General features: G+C 47.2%; 1 protein-coding gene across 1 annotated transcript in view; it reads left to right on the top strand.

Annotated features, from left to right (window-relative positions):
- Window positions 1-19,368, top strand: part of Slc14a2 (solute carrier family 14 member 2) — a 54,133-nt gene extending 34,765 nt beyond the window's left edge. Inside the window, exons 10-19 of the mRNA XM_038330657.1 lie at window positions 4,896-5,021; window positions 6,627-6,709; window positions 7,387-7,546; window positions 8,345-8,534; window positions 8,720-8,848; window positions 9,944-10,136; window positions 12,294-12,441; window positions 13,091-13,225; window positions 15,551-15,600; window positions 19,168-19,368. Of these exons, the coding sequence (XP_038186585.1) occupies window positions 4,896-5,021; window positions 6,627-6,709; window positions 7,387-7,546; window positions 8,345-8,534; window positions 8,720-8,848; window positions 9,944-10,136; window positions 12,294-12,441; window positions 13,091-13,225; window positions 15,551-15,600; window positions 19,168-19,368 (1,415 nt within the window). The remainder of the gene's footprint in view (window positions 1-4,895; window positions 5,022-6,626; window positions 6,710-7,386; window positions 7,547-8,344; window positions 8,535-8,719; window positions 8,849-9,943; window positions 10,137-12,293; window positions 12,442-13,090; window positions 13,226-15,550; window positions 15,601-19,167) is intronic.
- Window positions 19,369-25,608: the final 6,240 nt, after the last annotated feature.

Here is a 25,608-nt window from a genome sequence, read left to right as displayed (position 1 = left end):
GGAAAATGAGCCAAGAATTACCTATGTTATAGTTGGCCTTTTGACTCCCCAATCTCATTTACGAGATTCTCATAAGATTTCATGAGTTTAAGTGAGGTGTTAGCTCATTTATACGTATCGATATCTTCCACGGAGCGAGACAAAAAGCACCAAAAGAAATCAAAATTGTGGCATGTCCATTGGCCAACTAATGAGCTATATGGGGGAAAGAGAGGAGTTCAAAGTCTCAACTGTTAATACGAGTCTTACTTACCTCATAATTACAAAGAGTCATACATACCCCATATTCATAAAAACTGGACCATCGGCCATGTATTAAGAGACTGGAATCCCAGATAACAAAGTACCCTCATGAACCAAATCCTCCTCATCCAATCTGCCTTTCAGGTTACTGCCCAGTCCAGCAGTGTTAGGACGGTTTAGGAATGTGTTTTCTTGAGAAAAGGGAAAACACCGTTAAAAGAATAATGGATTTTAGAACAGCTCTAGTAGGCCACCACATTTGGAAGCAGAGGAGAACTGGTAAAGCAAAATTCCCAGTTCATAAAATCTGTAAAAATCTGTAAAATGAGAGGACCTGACCAAAGATTCTCAAAATTCTACCTTTTCTTTTCCAATTCTAAGATTTAAGGCCTCTATAGTGTGTAGCATAATCTTTGAAAACATTAGCTTCAGTTGCCACAGCTTCAAAAGGGAAAAAACAAGAGCCACCAGCTACACCAGCCCTGGGTACTTACCCAATGACTCCAAGACACCGTGTCACAGAGGTGTTCACACATCAATGCTCACTCACAATGGGTATGCTGTATCTATCAACAGGGGAATGGATAAAGAAAATGAGAGATAGATACAGATATATGTAGTCATAATGGAGAATAAGGTTATGTTGTTTACAGGAAAATAGATGCAACTACATATAATCATATTAAGAAAGTTGCATCCATTTCAGAAAGATAAATATTACAAATTCTTTCTCATTTGTTCCTGAACTTTATAAATCCACAAGAATCATATATGTATAGATAATGTGAAAACAGGAAAGAAAGAATCTCGAAAGACAAAGGGGGTTATGGGAGGCAGCGGAGGGAAGGAAAGGTTGGGTAGCAGCGTATGAGAGATGATGTGTTAAGATGTTACATGCATAAACTGATCTTGCATTGTCCAGTATAATCAAAAATGTTTAAGATAAAAGGGAGGAGGAGATATGGGTCAACATTAAGACCACTTTCTACTCTCCCAAAGGACCTGAGTTTGGTTCCCTGCACTCGCATGAGGTCACTGTCAACTGCCCATAACTCCAGCTCCAGGGTTTCTAATGCCCTCCTCTGACCTCCATGGCATACACAGTAGCAAACACTGACTATACAGAGAAATCATTTTAAAAAGAAAAAAATAGTCTCATTTAGCACTCAGAAGCCTCCCCCCCTCTCTCTATTTCTCTCTCTCTCTCTCTCTCTCTCTCTCTCTCTCTCTCTCTCTCTCTCTCTCTCTCTCTCTCTCTCTCTCTCTCTCTCTCTCTCTCTGTCTCTTGCAGAGAAAGGGAGAATCTCTGGCAATGAAAAGTCATAGCATGAAGCTCACCACAGGGAAACATCTGTCCAAACTATCACCAAAGGGTAAACAGCAATGGTCAAGTTGTGTATGATATGGGACCTCAGAAACAGCCACTCTGGCAATGCTAGGAAATTTGCTCTTACGTATTGTCTGTGTCCTAAGAACATGAGAACCAGGGATCTGGGAAGAACAAGTGGTTCACGAAGGTGGACGGTCAGGTGCTCCTCATGACAGACATCGTGAGCATCAATAGGCAGCGTCAATCCACCTCCAGGAGAAAGTAGAGCTCGTTCAAACCTGAGGAAGGTATGGCCACTGTGAGCTGATTTTACAGGCATGGGCCTTGATGGGCTAATTTTTTAAAAAGACACGCTAGCTGAATTTTCCCTTTTGAAAAAAAATCAATCAAATTTTGTTTGAATTTTTTCGGGGTGGGGGGGCTCCCTCAAAGGAATTTCAATAAGCGGAAAATTTTATTTCACAAGCAAGCGCTTCTACAAAGTCTTTGTTCCCTCTGGTCATTTTAATGGCTGTCATTTCTGTGCATCAGGTGTCTTTAGAGGCAGGAGAGCTCTGAGGTCGTACTGCCCCCCAAAAGAGCTCAAATAATGAGAGCTAAAAACCTGTTTTTCTTCTAAGCCACCAGGAAGAAAGTGCCGCTAAAGTTTTGCCCTCTAAAACACAAGATGGTAGCCATCCTTGAGGATATGGACCGGGCCCCTGGAATGGTCCTAAGTTGCCCTGGGATGAGCCTGCATGCTTTGGGGTGTTTGATAAAACTGGTGGAAGAGGGAAGGGCAGCAGTGCCTGACTCGGGCTGCATACCCCAAGCTACTCACCTGCTGGCAGTGAAACATGGGTTTTACCACGGACAAAGCTGCCCAGCCCCATGCCACAGAGTGTTTGCAGCTGTGCTGACGGGGCAGACAGGGACATGGTGACGAGAGCCCTGGGGCCAGTCTCTGCTTGCTACACCACGACAGCTAAGGAATGAGAAAGGCACCCAGTGTCGACCTCTGGTGTCTACACACGAGGGCATGTGCGCACACACACACACTCACACACACACACACGAATATATACATGAATACATACACACATCAATACATACAAGCGTGTTCCGTGCCCTGGTATAGCCATTTGTTCTCTGTTACGTCATTCAGAAATTAAAGCGCGTGGGATGATCATCCCTCGTTAATTTATTCAGCAGCATCCTGAGCACCTATCATCTGTCTCCTGGACGTGTGCTAGATGCTGGCAGTGCTGGAGAAAATCAAGTGTCTCACTATCCAAGAGCTCTGCCTAAGGCAGTTAGGTAAGAGTCTGTGCAGGCAGATGGTAAATCAAGACCGTTCACCAAGGAGAAGGGACCATCCTGCCTGGAGCAGAGGAGCCGGCGCCATCAGCAGGAAGTGTCCTCCCTGAGGATGTGTCTGGGGTGTGAACAGCTGTAATTCCTTCCAGGGTGTTTCCTAAGCGTTATCTGGTTTTGTTACAGCATAGGGAAGACATGGTAGATTAGATCTGCAGATATCTGTCATGGTCCACAGGTCGGGTTGAGAAGGTCGGCCCTACAGGGGCTGTATATTTCTTTCTGGAAGAATTACATCCTGCAATTAAGGAAAGTGTCAACAAGGTTACGAACGAGTTTCAAAATGCCAAGCAGAAGGTAATGACTTCTGCATCCTAGCCAGTGTTTCTATGCTCTCTCTCAAACTGCACAGATGGTACATCTCATTTCTACAGCAGTGACTGGTGTTCTCCATGCTCTTGAAGGTCCTGTTATCTGCCCAGCGTGTCCTGAAAGTGCTTCCTAGGTGCCCAGAGTAATTTGCTCTGAGTGTTCTCAAGCCTTTGGAAGTCGGTTGCTTCATTTTCAGGCTTCACCCCTTTCTACCTCTCTCTCTCTCTCTCTCTCTCTCTCTCTCTCTCTCTCTCTCTCTCTCTCTCTCTCTCTCTCTCTCTCTCTCTCTCTCTCTCTCTCTCTCCTCTTGGCTGGTACGGCTAAGGGCTGTGGATCCCAGGATGCTCCTTCAGTGTCACCCATGTGAGAGAGGTCCTTCTTACTTCTGCTTTGTTGTGATCGGGACATCAGCTCTATTAGACCCACTTCCCTGCCTCTGTGTCAGTGCAGAATCTGAGTTACTCAACACAAGAGCCCGGGTCATCACAGGCTCTGCCTGGTGGATGAGCCCGGTCTCACTAGGCATCCCTTAGCCACCCACCCCACCCCAAAACCTCTATCAACAGCTACCTCTATTCCTCTGGCGAAGTGTTTAGCCTCAAAAGTTGAATATCTTAACAAAAACTTTCCTTATTGTATGGAGCCTTGGTTTATTAAACATATGCACCCCCTTTGTATATATGAAAAATAGCACAGGTTAGTGTGTGTTGTTTGTTGTGAGCTCTGATATCCAGGATCAGGTCCAAGCTAAGAGGAAAGCCCTTTTCTTATACCAAGCAAGTCTGTGCTGTACCTAAAGCCTCCAGTCAACAGACCTGGGGCGGGCCCAGGAGCCTGCACTTCCTTAAGCAGCCCACGTGAGTCAATCCCACCTGTTCCCAATCTACACCCTAGAGGTCTTATTCCTAATTCAAGAATATTCTCCCCATAATATGGTGATGAAGACGGTGGGGACAGCAAAAGATCTCTTGCAGCCAGGAATGTGTCCCAGACTTTTGGCCCCTCCTATATGGGGACTTGCAAATTTTTAATATACAGATAACTCAAGTAGGAGGGCCTATCAAAACGCAGGTTCTTGTTCTGGGGCTAAGGCTGGAATCAGGACTTTCCAACAGCTCTCGACTGATGCTCGGGCTGCTGCAAGGACCAGACTGAGCATCAAGAACCACTATCAACCCAAGCTGCACACGGCGGCCATCTTTTTTCTTTTTCACTGGTCTGGGGTGGGGAAGGCTCAGACATTTTTCGAGACTCCAGGTGGTCTAATATGCAGCCAGTTTTGGAACTCTATCAGAAAGGTCCAAGTCATTGGCTGAAGCTTAGTGAGTGACTGTCCAGTCAGCCCAGGGTCGGCCTTACTCCCTCTAGTGTGGTTAAATGGGCCGACTCCTGGTTTGTTCTTCCCTTGACCCAGATATAACTTAGGTTTCTGTGGAGAAAGGAAGTGGACATTGTAAAGGGAGGAGCAGGGCCACGGGGGTCACCAACCCAGGGGTCACTCCTTTACTCTGCAGTGTCCTACTGCACAAACTCAGAAGCAGTTGCTCCTCCAGCATGAAGCTGCGTCTCTCACACCTCTCTAGATTCTGTGTTCTTCTCGCTCTTAGAGATGCAGACCCAGGGGCATACTGACTTGTCTCTTCTCGCCCCTGGCTAGGTGGCAGGGGAGAGCAGTCCCCCGGAGCAGGCCAGTGGAAGGCAGAGGAGGGCTCCGAAACTGTGCTCCTGAGACGGAGGGGCGTGTACCACATCGAGTGGTCATCCATCCGGAGGAGGAGCAAAGGTGTGTACATTCCCCATCGCACACACAGGCCCCAGCTCCTGGTCTCAAAGTAGACAACCGGCAGCCACCGCACAGTGACAGTACCCACCGCACAGTGACAGTACCCACCGCACAGTGGCAGTACCCACCGCACAGTGACAGTACCCACAGCACAGTGGCAGTACCCACAGCACAGTGGCAGTATCCACTGCACAGTGGCAGTACCCAAAGTAGGACACTGCAAAGTAGAGAACTGGCCCCTGGGTTGGTGACCCTCGTATCACGTGGCTCCCAGAAGCTCCTCAGAGTCTGGCTGTCTTTCTGTAGCCAGCCAGCCATTCTTTCTTTCTCCAATTCCATCCATTCATAACTAATTCAGCCAGGTTAGAGCAAGCAGCCTAGAGTGGTTATGGGAGAACCTGCATGTAGTGAGAGTTGTGCAGGTCTTTGAGAGGGGCCCAGTCCATGGGGGCTCATGGGGGTGCAGCCCTGTGCAAAGAGGCCTGGGATGGGGATGTTCCTGGGAAACGCTGAAGCCTGGCAGGCTGCTCCAGACAGAAGCAGAGGATCAGAGCCTCAAGTTCAGGGGCATTTTCTCTGTTTCCTACCCCTTTTTCGAAAGCTTTCAAAATTAGCTCGTCTCTGACTACGTGGTTCCAAACCACACTGGTGTTTGTAGCCCCTGCTTCTTCACAAGTGGGAACAGGGAGCCTTAGGTACATCCCTTCCAGTGCTTAGATACCCTAAGGGTATCTAAGACTGCAAACAGGAAGGCAGAATCCAGTCTGCTGTTCTCACAGTTGACCACAGGAGGGCACCAGAGTACCAAGTCCAAAGCTTCCCAAAAGTACTTAACGGAAAAAGATCATCCTTAAAAACAAGCCAGCCTACCAATGACAGATGTTCAGAGTCACATTGCAGAGCTCTGTAGACTTACAGGGACACAAGGACATCTCAAAACCTACTTAAAGTGACTGCATGGATGTCATGTGCCCTGATCCAACCTATTAAAATGCCAAAATTCAGACAAAAGCTGTTAAAGCATTTCCTTATTTTCTGAGTGTGATTAGTGTCTCTTGCCCAAGCATGGTGTGAGGTCATTTACCAGAGGAAAGAAACGTATCAGTGTTGGACCACAGAGCAAACGTGTGACCACCATTAGGTTAAAATCAAATGTCATCGTCGCCAGGCATGGCGGCAGTCACCTTTAATCCCTGCACTTGGGAGGCAGAGTAGATCGATCTCTATGAGTTCAAGGCCAGCTTGGTTTTCATAGCAAGTTCCAGGCGAGCCAGGCTACATGGTGAGACCTCATCTCAAAAATAAGAACATGCCATAATCCAAAGAGGGAGGCGGGGAGGGGGTGATTTTAAAATCCTCTGCATGCGGAGAATCATTTCCAAGTTCAAACATGATGATGTGCAACTCACCCCCCAAAGAGAGGCCCTAAATGGGCCGGACCCATAAAGGAAAAGAAGGACTCTTATCCATAGACTGCAGTTTTATGCTTCCTCCGTGGAATAAGACAACACATGGTATAATTCGAGTCTTTGCAGAAATTACTGTAAAAGTGCCAAACAAAGTTCAGGTGTCTGAACTGATGACTCTCTTTCCTCCCAACTGCAGTGTTTGGAAAAGGTGAACACCAAGAGAGACAAACCAAAGAGCCGCTTCCCCACCCATATCGGAAGCCTGCAGTGGAGTTGCTCGTGAGTGTGGTGACCCCAGACCAGAGGTGGCAGCCTGCAGCCCACAGGAGGGTGGGGAGTTGCCATCCATCGGGGACACTCTGATGGAGACGAATGTTTCTTCAGCTGGGTTTTCACCGATACAATGGATGGATAGAATTATCTCTTTTCGTAGTTTGCTTTGGGAGCTGCCGTACCTTCCGCTCTGTTATTGATCATCAGCTTGCATTTAGGAAATAAGATTGTGCCAGGGTAGTTTTTGTTTTTATTTTTTTAAGAGTCTTTGTGTGTTTAATCTCAGACCTTTGCATTTAACATTTGAAACCTTGATTGCCAGGCGGGGAAATAATTTCTTTTAGGTAGAATGTAAGGCGTAGTTTTTAAGAAAATCAAGACAGGTGTGGCTGCATCTTTATCCTGCCGTTTGACATTGACCCTTGCGACAAGAACGCCTGAGTCCCCATCCACAGGACAAGGGTGACGGCACCATCTCATTCTACATCATTGAGGTTAAATATATCAAAGATGACAATGTGTCCAACAAAACAACCTAAAGAGACAGGGAGCTGGCCAAACAGCAGTTTAACAAAATCTCAAATGCAAACCTTAGTTTGGTCCTCCGAGAGACTTCAAATGTCACCCGGTGTGGAAACCACAGCACTGTGGACGATTCTTACCCAGTTCTGGTCCCTGGACAGGACATGGACACCCTGGAGGAGAGTTCTGAGATAAAGGTGGAAGCCAGCACGGCCAGGACTTCCTGGATTCAGAGCTTTATGGCTGCTGCAGGGAAGCGAGTTAGCAAATCCTTGAGCTACATCACTGGAGAGATGAAGGAATGCGGGGAGAGACTTAAAGGTACAGTCTGTGGCATCAACCCTTGACAACCCCCAAAGCCTTGCTTGCCCCGTGGAAACACGCTGCGGGGATTCTCTGTGGGCCAGCTGGAGACCTCTTTGGGGGGCCTGTCAGAGAAGCTCCTTCTACCATTAACACGGAGGGTCTCTTGGGACATAAACACGCGTATTTGTAACTTGTACTGTGAGGATGGATAGCTGTGTGTGTTCTTGTTTGTCAGTAGCAAAGTTCCGCTGACCCAAATACACCACCTAATGTTTCAGACAAGACTGGGATTCTGAATCCGGCATCCTAGACAAACAGGTGCTGGATGGCTTAGGGGAACTGTGTCTACTAGGGCTGGGGATTCTTTCTAGAAATCTCCACATTGCTTGGCTCATGGGTTTCATACCCTCTTTGTGGCAAGAGAGTTTTCTGGAAATTTTATGCCACTCGGGGATTCTCTCTAGAAATCTCCACATTGCTTGGCTCATGGGTTTCATACCCTCTCTGTTGCAAGAGAATTTTCTGGAAATTTTATGCCACTCTCATGGGAAGCAGAATTAAGCTCAAGGTAGGTACCTGATTCCCCACCATGGGAAAAGCAGCCTAGAGACAAGTAGAGACCGCATTGGCCTAGCAATGGCTGGCAAGTGCTCTGGGCATTCAAACACATCCCTGCGCTCTTTGTTTAGCCTGGGCTCTGACTGATGAAAATGCAGACTGGGCCCCTGAAGACCCCAACTCCTACAGCCACCTGAGGCCCAACCCAGGCCTAACCTGCTCTGAATGTCCGCCAACTTTGCCCTATCATTTCAGACAAATCTCCGGTGTTCCAGTTTCTTGACTGGGTGCTCCGTGGCCTGTCCCAGGTGATGTTTGTGAACAACCCTCTCAGTGGCCTCCTCATCGCCCTGGGCCTCTTCGTGCAGAATCCCTGGTGGGCCATCTCGGGCTGCGTGGGCATTACGGCGTCCACGTTGACTGCCCTCATCCTGAGCCAGGACAAGTACGTCCCCAAGGCCCAATGGTGATGAGTAAAGACTAGATAGTCTTTGCTTCTTGTTCCCTGCTCCCCAAAGGGTAGCTTGTTTGAGGATGGGTTGTCAGGTCCCAAGTTAGGAAGCTGTGATTCTGAGAACAGCTAAAATCACAGGGGGTCTCCACTCCATCAGCTCATCCTTGTGCCCCCAGGTCAGCCATTGCAGCAGGGCTCCATGGCTACAACGGGGTGCTTGTGGGACTCCTGATGGCTGTGTTCTCAGACAAGGGCAACTATTACTGGTGGCTGCTGCTCCCTGTCATCGTTATGTCCATGACTTGGTAAGTTTGCTTCTAAAATCCCTCATGAGCACACGTGTGTGTGTGTGTGTGTGTGTGTGTGTGTGTGTGTGTGTGTTCACTTGTATGGTCACAGTGGAAGTCAGGGGTTGACTTCAACTGCCCCCTCTATTGCTCTCAACGTCATTTTCTGAGAAAAGGTTTCTCACTGACCCTGGCCACTGCTGTGGAGGGGCTAGCTGGCCTGCCAGATCCAGGGTTTTGCCTGTCTCCACCCTCAGAAGTGGGGTTATAGACACATGTTGCCATGCCCAGCATTTTACATGGGTGCTGGGAATCCAAACTCGAGTCCTAATATTTGCCTCACACTTTGCCCCCTGAGTCATCTCCCCATCCCAATCAGCATCTTTTTTAAGCCAAACCTCGGAGCGCCTTTCTTACATCCATTTGCAAGTATTTGTCATTTGGCTTGAACGCCAGAAGCACCTACGGGAGGCAGTTCCTAATGACCTGAGAGCATCGCCATCACACCGGATCATCTGTGTACAGGGCCTCATCAGCGCCCACCCTTTCTCTGAGCTCTCAAAGGGCCTCTGGTCCTGCCCTGCTGAGTACAAAGCAAGAAACTGCTGGCCACATAAGCTAAGAGCTGCAGAATCCTCCCAGGGTCTGAAATCTCATCCCTCCTGTTCCCGCGAGGTTTTCTCCTTCCTTTAGACTACTGACCAGATTGAGACACCCTCTCAAGGTGGACTGAAGGCCACCCATGAGGCAGAGACTTCTCCTTCATCTCCAGAAAATGGAGGGTACTCTGTCCATGAAGGCAGAATTCTTGGCCACTCAAACTATATTATTGACTGTAATTCCCGCCCAGTCTTCTCCATACCCTCCCTCACTCCTCCTGCCTAGGGGATGAATCCGGTGACTCTCTGAGGAAACCCCAAGGCTCCCCTAAAGCCATCGTTCTGAGGCTGAGTGTGAACCTTCCCCAGTCTCTGTGTCCCACTCAAGAAAGAAGCCCAAGAAAAGGCAGCCAGGAAGCTGCATATCTCTGGGAAAACCAGGGTTTTCTGCCGCCGTGTGGTCTAGTGCCAAAGCAAGAGAGAGCTGACAGATTTCCCATGTCTCTTCCACCAGCCCCATCCTGTCCAGTGCCCTGAGCACCATCTTCAGCAAGTGGGACCTCCCAGTCTTCACACTGCCCTTCAACATCGCCGTGACCCTGTACCTGGCAGCCACAGGCCACTACAACCTCTTCTTCCCCACGACACTGTTACAGCCTGCAGCCATCACACCCAACATCACCTGGTCAAGCATCCAAGTGCCTTTGGTAGGTGTCATGAAAGAAGGAAGAATGGTGTTTGTACAGGTTCAATGTCAAACTGAATATGCTCACTTTGCACATCAGAAACACAAGCAAAAGATGATTGTTCACAAGTATACAGTACGAGGAGTTCTACGTACGTCTCCTGTGAAATCCCATCCTTGTCTCCTCGGGGCTAAAAGTTTTGTTTCTGGTCCCACCCTATGATAACACAGAGAAAGAAACCAAAGCCAAATTAAAAGACCCACCCAAGGTTCCACAGTGGATTAAGGGAGAGCCAAGTCCAGGCTAGAACTCTGACCCCCTGATATGTGGTCTGGGCTCTTGGCTTCTTTCCTTTGTTTGGAAGCCTTTTTGGTTCTTAGGCCCCATTTAAAAACACTCATACTGTGTATTTTTTTTTTTCATTCATGGCCCTGAACCATTAAAATATACACACCACCCACTACCCACCGGCTTCAGAAGTCCTTCTCTCCGTGAGCCTTGCTCGTGTTTTAAAACACCAGTTTAACCTCCATTAAGAAACAGAGGTAGCAGAGGTTTTCATCTTTTTAAAGCATTTTAACTATGACGCTGACCTCTGGAAGCCTGCCAAGATAGTGAATAAGAAGCAATATTAAAAGTATTAAACAAGATGGGGAAATGTGGCCATTAGGCTTCTTAACTAACTAGGCACTTTTTCTTTTCTAAGACCTCCTACTTTCCATTACACTAAAGGACTTTCTGTCCCAATCTATAGCTCAACCTGGAGCTTCATTATTGGCGACCCATCACCCCAAAGTCATTGGGCTTGTTAAATGGAGCTTCAGAAATAATGGTGCCCAGTGCCTCTCAGCGTTCCTTGGTGTCGTTGGCAGAGTCGTGCAAACACACTGAGAGGCGCCATTGTTCAGAAAAGACTTTATTCTGTCAGCCTCATCCTTGGTCATTTCCGGGTGGAGGAGGGACATTCATGGGCAAGAGGTGAGAAGAGGGGCTGATTTGGTGAAAACTCTCGGGAGTTTTCCTACTCATGGGGTTTACCCAGTCCCTCTTTTGGAGGCAAAATTGTTCTTCTCGATGTGCTATGCAAAGATAATGTTAGAAATCATAAGATAAAGCTCATTATATTTTCAATTAAAAATAGTTCAGACTTTTCTAGAAAAGAAATATTTTTAATTATCTTATACAAATAGTTTATACCACCGCCCAAAGATTCAGAAAAAAAATCAATTTTGGGCAGTCATTCTTGAAGAATAACTTTCTGGACTATGACAAGGATTCATGTGTTGGGTCCTCTTCCAATTAAAACATGTACTTTACATTTCAAGAAAATGAGCAATAAATGTCTAGAGTTCCAACGGTGCTGGGTGATCACCGAGGAGATGCCCAGAGGGCACAACTGGGGTGTGTGGGAATAAACAGCCATGTGTCATTGTCTGTGTATACTCTCATGCCTGTCCCCTTGTCCTGGCAGGCCAAGGCTGAGCCCTGTTCTGTTCTCCTCCGAGGTTAGCCCACCTGGCCTGTCCTCCGAGGTTAGCCCACCTGGCCTGTCCTCCTGTCTGTGTAGCAGTTCTTTCCTTCACTGTCAGCCTACCCAGGCCCTTGGGGTACTTGCAGGAAGACCTGAGGCAGTTTCCAGACCATACTGCCCCTGCAAGGCCCTTCTGTAGACCCCAGACTCCAGCTCCTCGGCCACACAGGACTATTGCCATAACCAGACATGAGCATCTTGGAAGTACAGAGGACCATTTTTCTCCTGAAAGGCTTCTATTATTTTGTTTTTAAAAATATCAGATATATATTATATTTCTAATAAATAGTAAATGCCCTTCTGAAAATTCTTCAATTTCACTTTACAAGAGAATAAATCCCCCACATTGATGTCTCTGAATGAAAGAAACTCAACATCCTAGCTACTTAATGCTCCAAGAACTCAAAATTAAGAGGATAAAGCATTTGCCCCCTTTGAACCTACTTGAGCAGTAATGTCTTCTGTGAGTCCTGTTGTAAAACGTTAGTGTACACTCAAGGGGCTGAGGCAGGAGGATCAAAACTCCAAGGCCAGCTCGAGAAACACGGTAAGGCGCTGTCCAAAAAGCACTCGCGTGGGACTTTGGTGTGGAGGTGTGAGCTGCCTGTCTACTTCCGTAACCAACGCGTGACCCTGTCGTTGTACAGCTCCTGAGAGCCATCCCGGTTGGAATCGGCCAAGTGTATGGCTGTGACAATCCCTGGACTGGAGGAATCTTCCTCGTAGCTCTGCTCATAGCTTCACCTCTCATCTGCTTGCATGCAGTCATCGGATCCACCATCGGGATGTTCGCAGGTCTGTGTCAATGCTTTGGATGCCATTCTCCTTAGTGAGCTGTAGGGGGCAGTGCTGGGGCCGTCTTCAGAGACAGTCTGTGATGCGTCTTCATCATCATCCTGCTGATTCTAGAAGCCTCCTCTTCCCCTTGCTCCTGTTTCCCGCATTTTGGTGCTAGCACCCTCATGTTCTTATAAGCAAAAGCTATCCACACACACACACACACACACACACACACACAAAGACTTTGTCATCAGATATTTAACCCTCAGCATAAATTTAAAGTCTGGGAGATTTTTCCAAGAATATTTGAGTGATATCCAATGACAAAAATTGGGACTCTGTTTACAACTCAGATTTTTATGTGTGTGGCAAAGGACATACTCTGTGCTGTTTAAATCAGAACTCAGAATCCTTACTCCAAGGATCTCTTCAGCTCATAACGGGCTTAGCCACTACTGTTCTTGTGGTCCTGCCCACTTATTTCCTTTCCATGTATTTTCACTGAAAGGCTGAAATTCCTCTCTGTGGATACCTGCCTGTGATTCTGGTAGCTGATTCTGGCTTGAAGATTGGGTTAGGTGTGAGTACACCAGACAGGCATGTCCCTGGAGGGGCGGTGAGCGCCCCACGACCTCACTCAGTTCCGGTGCTCTCCTTCCCTCAGCACTCAGCATCGCCACGCCGTTTGAAACCATCTACTTCGGCCTGTGCGGCTTCAACAGCACTCTGGCCTGCATCGCCATCGGAGGCATGTTCTACGTCATTACCTGGCAGACCCACCTGCTCGCCATTGCCTGTGGTAGGTACCGCTCCCAGAATACCCTCCCGAGCACAGGGAAGGCCTGTGTGGACCCCTGCAAAAGAAAACCACTCGTGACAATTCTCCTACTCCCAGGAGACGGTAGGGCAATTGTTCGCTTTATAAAAGCTGTTGGTTGGCACTGTGGTCTGCGTCTTCAACTGTTCACTGTGTCCATGATGTTTGGCCACTCAGAGGCAGGTGTCCTTAAGTGATAGCTTTCTGTTGATGCTCAGGGCCGTCTTCTGGGGCTGCGGCTCTCAAGGCTGGTGATGCAGCTGGGAGAGCAGCTCCCTGATGTTAACCGTTCCGTGCAGAACTGGGCAACATACACCATACACAGTGACCAGAGCTGAATATCAGCCACTGACCATGCACCATTCAGATGACCACACGCCTCTTGCTTATTCAGCATCACAGGAAATTAGGATGATGTCATAACTCACTGGATTTATATATTCTCGACTTTGGGCGTCTTTCATGTTCTATGAATGGAAAAAAAAAAAACTTTAACCAAAATATTTAAAATGGAGTTTCTATTTCAGTACAGCCATGGATGCTGAAATGTTAGCAAATAAGGTTTTAAAAAATAAGTTTACAATAAAAAAAAGTTCCAGAATATGTTTTCTGGGATAGAGAATTTTTCTGAACCATATATAGTCATATATTTGTTGATTTCAGATACTTTGGAAATGCATTTCTAAACATTTTATGACCACCACTGTTCTACAGTTCTGGGACCACTCATGAGCACACGCAAGGCTTTGGGGAGGTCTTCTTGATACAACAGACCCAGTTAGATTAAAAAATAGGATAGCACTGAGGCCAAGGGAGCACAGGAATTAATCCTTTGACTGTTGCCCCCAGGGACGGTGGGGCAGTCGGGTAGGTCTGGCTTCAGGAAAGGCCACTCTCTGAGCCCCTTCTCTTCACAGACCAAGCCTAGAGCCGCCCTGTGGATCTTACATCCCCCAAATTCTGGAGTGTCTGTGGTACTTGGGCTGGCCCCTCTCCTCTCATCTTTCTAACCGCATAATATCCTGAGGAGCTGCAGTTGTGCAGTTAAGAGCGCCCCCTAGGGACCAGCTGGTCAGGGCTCTGCCCAGTCAGACACAGACCCCGGAAGTCACCTCACACCTTGATGTCTGACACAAGCAGTTGTAGGACTGTGGTCAAAATGAAATCAGGTCAATGACTGATGCAAGAACAGTATACTAACATCTAGGAAGAGCCTGGAAGGTTCAGGTCTGGTTATTTGTAGTCAAGGGAAGGATGCTGGGGACTCCAAGTCCTCTAAGAGGATTTATCATTTGGTGGTGGTGGTGATGGTGATGGTGGTAGTGGTGGTGATGGTGGTGGTGGTGATGGTGGTGGTGGTGATGGTGGTGGTGATGGTGGTGGTGGTGGTGGTGATGGTGGTGGTGGTGGTGGTGGTGGTGGTGGTGGTGATGGTGGTGGTGGTGGTGGTGGTGGTGGTGGTGGTGGTGATGGTGGTGATGGTGGTGGTGGTGGTGGTGGTGGTGGTGGTGGTGGTGGTGGTGATGGTGGTGGTGGTGATGGTTGGTGGTGGTGGTGGTGGTGGTGGTGGTGGTGGTGGTGGTGGTGGTGGTGATGGTGGTGGTGGTGGTGGTGGTATGTGTAATCAAGACAATAATACTTCTTACCTATAAGGAATGCTGAAGGATATGGTTGGTGTTGTCCCTGGCTAGACATATAGTAACTCTATGACTAATATTTTAGGGACAATTGGAACACCCTCTTTGGAAAACAGGCCCAAAAGCCAAGCCCAATTTTGTTGGCCCACTTTAATGCTTTCCATCTTCTTTCAGTGCTTGGTTCTTCCCAGCATGCAACTTGTTCATGGCCTTCTCCACTCAGACTAAAACACAAGGCAGTAGGAGGTTTGGTCTCCCCCAAACTTACAGAATGCCGTTTCTCCCTAGAAACCCATGTTATGCTAATAGCTCCTGATGGAATAGTCCAACAGGGAGTTCTGAGACTCACTTGCTTTTGTTTTATTGTACAACTTTCATTTATGGTTTATGCTATTAAATGTTCCTTTACTGGAAGGCGTGATGGCGAGACCCAAGGGAACTGTCACAGCTGAATGCTGGCCCTTTCTAATGAAGTGCATCTGCTCTCTTAGCTGCGCTGGCATTTCCGTGGAATTTCATGCTTTCAAAGCTGCAAGGCAGAGGAAGTGCAACTCGGTGTGTGCAAGAGATAGCATTTAAGACATAGCATCAACCAAGAGGGCACAAGTGCACTAGGCTGAGCTGCCGTTGGATCTTTACTGAGCTGTTTATGGTTGGTTCTTTTTTCCAGCGCTGTTCTCAGCCTATCTCGGTGCTGCCCTGGCAAACATGCTGTCTGTGGTAAGTCGTGTGGGTTATAAACCACATGTCCCCACTTCCCAAACACTCCATCAAATCCCTCTGTCCATTGGCTCACATCCTGATACCCACCTTAATACTCACAGGAAGAAACTAGGTCTCAAAAGCTTATATGTCAACTTTGGGTGGACCAAACCCATCACCGGCGGCCAGTGGAGCCCTTTAGAGAGTAGATCTTTCAAGTATAACTCCATTACAGCCTACCATCCTACAGAACTGATTTTTGAATCTTTATCATTTAACTTGTGTTTTCATGTAAATTATCTGCCCACCTGGATTGTGGACAGTGTACATCTTTATCCCATAGCAACTAGTATATTCACGATGAGGGATATTGGCAATGGTTTCAGGGAACAAAGAGAGCTGTGATCTCCTCATCCAAAGAGACTTAAGCTTGAGAGTTTATGGGCACACATTGTCCAGATCCTCTTCTTTGCCGTGGGCCCAGTTTAGGGTGGCGAGCAAAACAGGAGCCTCAGCTTCACTTGAACAGGCCCCCCACAGAGTAAGCCCAGGGCTTACCGAACAAATGGTTGCACCCGACCCCACCTAAGAGTACAAGGGAAACTGCTCATGGGTAAAGGTTGCTCAATGTGGGGTCACAGTCTGTATCCCAAGAAGTCATTCTTGAGAAGTGAATTTAAAACAATCAAATTAATAGTAAAAATCAGGGAAAGGAAATGTGTTCAATGTGGCCATGATGGGGAGAAGGGGAAAAGATTCAGTGGCACTCCCTCAGGTCCATCTTTCGGGGGTCCCGAGGTGAGATGGGAGTCTCAATAGAGGTCAAGGGGTACATACACACATCCACACAGTCCCAGGCAAGGTGCACTCCTCCCAACTATTGACCTGTCACTGTGTGGACGCTGGCCCCCTCCTGTAAGGTGGTCCAACAAGTTGTGAATCTCTTTCCTGAAGACAAGGCACCACCCCCATCCCCAGGCCTGACATCTTTTTCAGCATTCTTAGGGAAATTTCCATTTCTTGAGGTCTTTTTTTGTTTTAATATCCCAGCAGAATGGGAGACATAAATGTCTCTTTAGAATATATTCAGTTCTTCCAGGCCGGTTATACAAGTAGGAAAAGTCGTAGATCCAACATCTGCAGAAGGAGTAGATAGATAGAATTCCATACAATGCTTGCCTAGATTCATTCTTCACCTTCAGGGAAAGAGAGGGTGGCACTTAGCATAGGACGCTGTTTTCTAAGCCACCAAGTTGGCCTTTTCTGACACTGTGCTATCTCTCCCAGCGGACTGAGTCCCCTCTGCTTCTCATCACATGCTGGCTGTGCCTTCACTACACTCTTTTATTCTTTTTTTAAAATTGATTTTACCAAGCTCTACATTTTTCTCTGCCCCCTCCCCTTCAACCCTCTCCCATGGTCCCCATGCTCTCAATTTACTCAGGAGATCTTGTCTTTTTCTACTTCCCATGTAGATTAGATCCATGTATGTCTCACTTAGGGTCCTCATTGTTGTCTAGGTTCTCTGGGACTGTGGTTTGTAGGCTGGTTTTCTTTGTTTTATGTTTAAGAACCGCTTATGAGTGAGACCATATGATAATTGTCTTTCTGGGTCTAGTTTGCCTCACTCAGTATGAGGTTTTCTAGCTCCATCCATTTTCCTGGTCACTACAACACTTGACACACAGCATTTGCGACTTCAGTCCCCATCAGTCCACTTCCAGCTTAGCCCAGGCCTGCACAAGAGCAGGGCCCTTCCACACCCATATTTTAATCCTGGAGTTTTATGACAGAGGAGAAAATGGAAGAAAGAGATAATGAGGGGATGGAGCCCTGAAGGAGTGAGCACACACAGCAGGGAATGATAGCACCGAGCAGAGAGGACCACAGAAACACCAGATAGAGACAAGAAGATGGATTATGGTCTCTCAGGGTCTCATCCGTCCTAGGCTTCTGTCATCAGTTCTGGCACCAACAATTTACCTGATCTGTCATTCAATGAGTATGCCAAGTGCCTATCTCGGGCAAGGCACTAGAAGAGACGCAGGAAGCTTTTGTTCCCAGATCTAGGTATGCACAGTACTAAATAATCTTCCTCCGGGTGCTGAGGGCTTATAGATTAGGCCATTCCATGTAGACATTTCTCCAAATAAAATAAATTACTTGTGATGGTGATGATTGTCAAGGATTTAAAAAAAGCTACAACTTACTTAGGGGAAATTTCCAACTTCATTGAGGATCACAATATGAAAGCATTGAGCTACATTTATAAAAGCATCCAATGACTCCTCGGAAAGGCCCTAGAAGCTGTTATTCTTTGTCTTTCTAACCAGAATATGTGTATGCAAGTCCTGGCCTTCAACAGTGCTGTTATCCGCTTGATAATGATGGCTGGGCCCTGAGGACCATTTATGGGGTACTTGGCATGCACTAAGCAACAAGTCTCTGAGTAGGAGCAGTATACTGTTGAGGGAAAAGGTCTCAGAAAGATTCAAAAACCATAAGGAGGTAATCAGAACTGAGGTTTGTCTACCGTGGCACTTTTATCAATGTTTCCCAAAACACTTTATTGTGTCTTATTGGAGCTTTGGGAAGACTTGTTGAGTGGAATCCGTCACTCATGAATATGTATCCCTTCCAGCCTCGATCTGGTATTATTCCGGCACTTCCACATCTTGCTAACAGTGTGGTCTTTGGACTTCCACACAACCAGCAGCGAGACCCCCGGCACCAGCTGAGCCCTCTACTGGTTATAGTAAAATGCTGGGAGGTTGGTTGCCTCATAATTGGATCTGTAGGCTCTCTGTAAACCATTCACTCAGCTGTCTCGATGGAAGATTGGGAAAAAGTGTTAAAATGGTGCAGGGCATCTCAGGAAATAAAGGCCAGGTCAATGTGGTGAGAATGAACGGGACGGTAGGCGAACCCTTGAGGAGAAAGGTGGCTGACTGTCACCTCCAGCCCCAAGGACAGACCCAGCACTCCTCGGCTTCTCCCCCTGTGTGCTCATTTCCTAGGTCTCTCTGCAAAGGACTTCTGTTCACACAGCTTCTAAATCCCTAGCTACCGCTGCTCGGCTCCTCTCCAGTCCTTCAGGTCCAGAGCACTGTTGACACTGCCTCTGTTCCTTTCAATTCGCGTTCTCAAAAGAGGGATTCTATTGGCTCACACCATGTGCCTATTTTGAACCAGGTGCCTATCTCTAGGCCAATTAACCACAACTAGGTCTTTAGCTACAAAATGGATGCCCAGCGCATCCCTTTAAAGGAGGCTGGTTGAGGAAGGGCATACAGTGTCCATAGTTCCTGGAGCTGTAAGCATAGACTCGCCAGGTTCCCCCAAGACAAAACAAGTCTTGTACGTAAAAACACATTTAACACCTTTAGAGTTCCAATAACTGTATTTTGAAAGGTGTGTGCTTAACTTGTCACAGAATAAACTAACGGCCTGGTTTTGTTTATATCGGCTATTAGGTAAGTAACACCCTCATTGATTGATCAGCCCTTCCTCTACCTGATAAAGGCTATTCAAACAAGCATTCACGTCTGATGTAACAGAAATTTCTCTTATCTCCTCCCCCTCCAGTTTGGATTACCACCCTGCACCTGGCCCTTCTGCCTCTCTGCGCTCACCTTTCTTCTCTTGACAACCAACAACCCTGCCATCTACAAGCTCCCTCTCAGCAAAGTCACCTACCCAGAGGCCAACCGCATCTACTTCCTGTCCCAGGAGAAAAACAGAAGGGCATCAACGATAACGAAGTACCAGGCCTATGACGTCTCCTAAGCTGCCCTTTCGAAAGCACGTCACATAAATGCAGCCTCCAGCACACAGTCTGTGCCCTCCCTTCTATCTGATGTGCATGTGATCACCAGTCGGGACACCACCCACCCCCCCACCACCCTCGCTAAGATCCACAGTACTCATCAAAGCCTTGTTAGTTTAGACTAAACACCCACTGATGATTCTTTGGGAACTCTCTTTGGAGGGAACTTACAGTCACCCCCTTCAGTTTATTTAGTGGAGCAAAGAATGAAGCCAGGAAATGTTTATTAGCCTGCAAGGCAAGAGGGCCTGGTCCCTACCTGCTCTGCTACTAAGGGGGTCTGACTGCCTCAACCAGTCCTAGTCCAATCTCAGTCTGTTTTCTCATTGCCAGAGATTTCTTTATGACAAGGAAGGACACCAAAGTCCTTCTACCTGCAAAATGTTTATTCTTTTCCATCTCCTGTAAACTAATCAAGTAAGCATGAGCATCAAGGAATTGTCCCCAGCTGAGTTACTCATGGGAGGAGGGCTCCCAGCCGAGAGAAAGAATAATGTTCTTGGCATGGAAGTTTGGTCTTGATCATGGGAGATGCTCTCCAGACGTGGGGCTAGAAACTTGAATTCATTGAAAATGTCATTGTGCCTTCTTTGCACCAAAGAAATATTTCCAGAAGCATCAGAAGGTAAAAACTGATTTTTCCAACATCCAAATCATTGTATAAACAAATGTCTTTACTTGCGTAATATTCAAAATCATATTCTCATTAAACTTGAAATTTGCAAGTTGGTATCTGGGTTTTCTTAAACTGCGACTTACCTACATGCTCTAAGAGTGCACTAAGTGTGTGTTGGGGGGGGGCTGTCACACTCAATCATGTGTCTGGAAAGAGGAAATGGGGGGGTGGGAACGGTCAGAAGAGAAGTCAATTTTCCTGTGGAGAGGTTTGCAGAGACAGACGGCCGTGCACGTTGCTCCCTGCGGTGTTGGTACAGATCAAGAGCTCCCATCCATTTCAGCATATGGTCTTCCAACCTTATGCACCAAGATTGGTAGCCCAGCCCTTCCTGCGTGGCCAGTCCCTTGTTACCCTTGTAGCCCCTACTGTGCTCCCAAGTTACAGTCATCCTTCACAGGAAGCCACTTGGTCCAGCATCCCAGCCTTCTCCAGAGGAGCTGAACCTCTCCCCACAGTGGTGAGACCTCCACACACACATTTCCAGTTCAGCCTGATGAGGCGCTGAGATCACAAGGGGCCAGGGCTGGGAAGATGGCTCAGCCAGTAAGCACTTGCTGCACAAACACCAGGGTCTGAGCTCGGATTCCTGAGCACACGTTTAAAAAGCTAGGTGTGCACCTGCAATCCCAGCTCTGGGGAGGCAGAGATGGGCAGATTTCTAGAGTTGGAAGCCCAGCTAACCTTACCAAATTGGTAGACGCCAGAATCACCATAGAATAATAAAGAAAGACACCCAACTTCAACCTCTGGCCTCCCTATGCACCCACCCATACACATGTAAATATGCATGCATATATTGGAGTGACAATGAGAAAACAGACTTATAAATACTGGATAAAGGGAGCATTACCCTTTACCAAAATCCATTTTTTAAAAAAAGAGCGAGTTTCTACATTTATATTTTCATTTTACTGTATGCCAGAGATCCCAGCCATCTTTTAACACCAGCTCAAGAGTTTGGAGATGTATATTTCCCTTCCAGACCCCGTCCAGCCCTTTATGACTTTTCCAGGAAAGTAGAGTGCTTCTCCAAGCAGAAGAGTCCTGAACAGAGGAAAAGGAAGTGACTCACACTCCGAGCTACCTCTGAGCTTGTGATCACACCTCGAGGCCAGGGAGGTCCCGGGCTGTATTTTAATGACTGTGGAGTTATGCTTCTCTAAGGATCAAGCGCTCAGGAATTTCACCCAAAGGCTGTTTATGCTCCAAGCTCACTCTGCTGCCCCTCAACCACCACGTGATGACATCTGAGCATTAAAGAAGGGGTCCTTGTGTGTTCCCACCAAAGTCTTATAATCTGATTCTAATGAGCGTAGGAACCCCTCCATGTGTACGACATCCTGATTACCGATCACTAATAAAATCCTTCAGCTGCTCTGAGTATTCCACTAGCCTCACCTATAAAGCAAGCTGAGCTGGCCCGGAATTCCAAGCAAGGCGGAAACAGATGGGGGTGAAAGAACTCCTATGAAAACACACAAGGTCTGTGGGACCCCAAAGTGGACTGTCAAGTCTCGCACTTCAATGCATGAGCCATAGAGAGCTGGAGCCGGCTTCGCCAGCTCCAGGGACACAGCGGTGTACGTGAGCAGGTCCTTCTCCAAGCCATTCAACAGCATCATCCTGAGCACGTGGAAGCAGTCCTGGTTTTAAGTTCAAAACCCTTGAGTCTCATTGAAAATAATGAAATACAGAAAAACCAATTCTCATTTTTAAAGCAAAATTGACACCACCTTCCAGAATGTTTTCAGTATTGTCTGGTAAAAGTTTTATACTACAAAAAAAAAAAAAAAAAAAAAAAAAAAAAAAAAAAAAAAAAAAAAAAAAAAAAAAAAAAACCAGCAAAACTCTACAAATCTGAGCATACACACAAAGCAACACCATTTGTAATCACGATAACAAACAAAACAGCATTGTTGTGATACGGGAGAGGAAGCAGGGTAAGGTATACAAATAAAAAATATGCATGCTTTCGTTATTTCATGAGACAGTCCTTGCATGAACAATGGGGTTGGTTTGTCCAAGGCTAAGCCTCATGATTAACTCAAGTCTCTTAGGAAACAATTACTTGGAGCAGACGTTCTTTTTGCTGTTGTCTCTGTCATTCCTTTAAGCTAGCCTGTTGGTGTCATGTCCTAGCCCTGAGTCATTACTGATCATTGACTGACACATATCTCCACTGCCTTGCCTTTTACAACATCCATTTACCTGTCCTGGAGAGAATTTGAACTCTGTGCTGCACACAACAAACACTTATGTGCATACACAAGACTTTCCATCAACCTAGCCTATTGAATCTCACTTCCAGAATTTACTGCCCTCATCTTCCTTCTAACACTTACATATGGTGTTCAGGCAACAACCTGCAGAACGGTCCATACCAGCTAACCCCAAGCCTGTCGTCAATTCATGAGCAATAACTGTGAGCCCCTGTGCAGCCTTCCACAACCATCCTTTCCTTACAGAGCCACAAAACAGGGTGTGACTCAGTGGTAGAACACTGCTTCCTTTGCGGTCCCCACACCTTGCCCCCCTAAGTCATGATAGTCTCAGGAGAGACAGGTAGGTGGTATATCAGGGCAGTTGGAGTTCAGCATGTGTTGGAATTGTTTGGAACTGCGTATTTAACAGAGATGACCCAGCAGCCTGCAAGGATTTGATAGAGTGGAAGAGGTGTGGGAATCGGCCTCTCTGTTAATTCCCAGGTCAGGGATGCTGTGGATCTGGAGCCACACTTTGAGAATTTCTCACATAGATTTACAAGTGAGACACTGCCTCCAATAAACCCTTTCCCTTTCTGTGCACACTACGACACATTGGCTGTGCACTGTTGTACACATGGGAATTCTCTGTGGAGCTTCCTAAGCATATGAAACCCAAGTTTTGGGTTCAGTCAATCCAGATGGAACCAAGAATCTGAACATTTCCATAAACTTTTGAATGATATTAATTGTGCTGGGTCCAGCCTTTGAGACCACTGAATGGGTTTATCAAACAGATCAGCATCATCCAGTTCTAACGCACAAGGCTTGTCCTGGACCACGCAAGCCAGTGGTAGGCGTCAGCACAGTTATGTTTCTAATGCTCCCAGGGTGTGCCCCAGTGTGCACCCAGGCTGGAAAGCAACTGTGGGTTCTGTTTCCTGGGTCCTAATCTACTTCTAAAAGAATCACTCCCGGAGACTGTTAAGAACTTTATTCCCCATCCTCATGAAGCATAGTGAGAAAGAGAAACACTGGGTACCAACAGGCTGGAGGAAGTGAGAAACTTCCAAAATAAAGTCTCTTTCTCAGTAATAGTTGGGGGCTAGCTCTGCACTCTAACAGAAACCAAAGAAGAACGAAACCACTAACCAGAAACATCCGGCTCAAGAGGTCAAACAGAAGCAAAGTTTTGCATTGGCCCCAGAAATTCACTGAGTGTGCCCATTGACCCTAAAGGAAAAGTACAAGAGTGGGGGAGTCAGCAGCCCCTCCAGCCACACTGAAGGGGCGCAGTGGGAGCCAGAAGAGGGCATGGCAACCACTGAGACACAGCAGGTGCACCTGTGAGCAGGAAGGAAGGGAAGGTTGTCCCAAGGGTGTGACTAGAAGATGGGAGGGTTGTGGGGGACGGGGGGCAGTGACAGCAGCCACTATAGCAAAAGGAGCTTGCCCCATGAACACAGGCATGCAGGAAGTCCCAAGTGACATAGTTTGAGATAAGAAGCCAAGGAGATGGAGAAAAGCAGGACACGGGAGACAGGAGGAAGAGCAAGAGTGCTTGCCTCTGGGTGTGCGGTACCAGAACAGGAAGGGGGTGTCCTTAGGATGTGAAAGTAAGGGGTTCCAGTCCCCTGAGAGCAGCCTGGTTCACTGAGCTCCAGCTGAGGATGGGGTTGGATCTCAATCCTTTCCCCCGGCACTTGAGGGGTCTGACCAAACCACGAGGCACAATGCTGCAGGACAGTCTGCCGTTCTTTGACGGGCCTGAGCAGATGCAGAAAGGAGTGTCAGGGGACAAAGATGCAGGCTGCTCTCATGGGGACCATGTAAAAACCCCGGCGTTCAGGTCCCAGCCTGGCCCCATCAGGATCTCTAGGGTGTGTCCTGGCGTGAATGGTTTTCAAAACTCTCAGAATAGGCCATGGGCAATCAAGGTTGCCACACACTCTTAGAAGGTGAGGACGAGCTTCCGTGTTATCAGCATTGGGAGGGAATCTTCCAGAAGAAGGATCCCAGGCAGCATGATTTTTTTAATTGAAAATAATTTTTTTCATACAATATATTCTGATCACAGTTTCCCTTCCCTCATCTCCTCCCAGATCCTCCCCACCTTAACATAGAAGCAAAAGACCAGCAAGGTTAAGAAAATTGCCCAAACGAAACATTATGAAACAGAGAAGAAAAAAAACGAAATACCCTTGAGTCATTATGTGTTGACCGTCTACTGCTGGGCATGGGGCCTACCCTAAAATGTGGTTTGTATACACAGGGAGACTCTCTTGAAAAAACTTATTTTCTTTGCAAGCAGTTGTCAGTTGGAGATAGATTCTTTGTTAGGGATAAGAGCTTGTCTCTACTCCTCTCAATGCTGGGACCCATTCTGGCTTGGATTGGTACAGGCCCTGTGCAGGCAACATAATTTTTGCCATGGAGAAGTCATTCCTATCACTGAGGTCAAAAGTGGTTTGTGACTGTGAGATTCTTAAATTCTTGGTCTGGGCATTAAAACCAGGCTTCTGGATCCTCTAAAGACCAGGTGAAAAGCCAGAATATTGGCACATGCCTCTGATCCCAGCACTTGGGAGGCAGAGGAAGGAATATCTACGTGAGTTCAAGGCCTGCCTGGTCTACAAAGAGTTCCAGGTGAGTTAGGGCTACATAGTAAGACCTTGTCAAAAGAAGAGAGAGAGAGAGAGATGAGAGTAGGAGAGAGAGGATGAGAGGAGGAGAGAGAGAGAGAGAGAGAGAGAGGAGAGAGAGAGAGAGAGAGAGAGAGAGAGAGAGAGAGAGAGAATGGAGCCCAGTGAGGTTAAACCTCAGGAACCCAGCACTCAGGAGACAAACGGACCCATGTGAGTTCAGTGCCAACCAGGTGTACATAATGAGATCACCTTTAAAAAATAAATTAAAAATTAAAGATCATAGAATTCAACTCTGCTCATCTGTGGGTTGCATTTGTTCTTAAACCTCCTGAAAGATGTCAATGCCCAGAAACACTTCTAGTAACTCTGGCCTAGAGCAAGACAAAATAGAGCTGGATCCTAGGCTGGCCCAACACATCTACCACCCCTCCTGGACTTGCCAGCTACTTCTAGGGGTGGCTTCCTCCTCCTTGACCTCAACCTTGCTCCTTGACCGCAGCCCCAGGCTTTAGACGGGAACAGTACCAGGGTGGGCAGGAGTGGGTTTCACATGTTCTGGTTCTCTGTGCTGCCCCCACGGGCAGTAAGAGAGGGTGTACCATCAAGAGAGTGTACCATAGAGAGAGTGTATCATAGAGAGAGTGTACCATAGAGAGTGTGTACCATAGAGAGAGT

The sequence above is a fragment of the Arvicola amphibius genome, chromosome 5, assembly GCF_903992535.2.
Source record: "Arvicola amphibius chromosome 5, mArvAmp1.2, whole genome shotgun sequence".
NCBI lineage: Eukaryota > Metazoa > Chordata > Mammalia > Rodentia > Cricetidae > Arvicola > Arvicola amphibius.
Note: the sequence above shows the minus strand (reverse complement) of the source record. Positions and strands in the feature narration are given on the sequence as shown.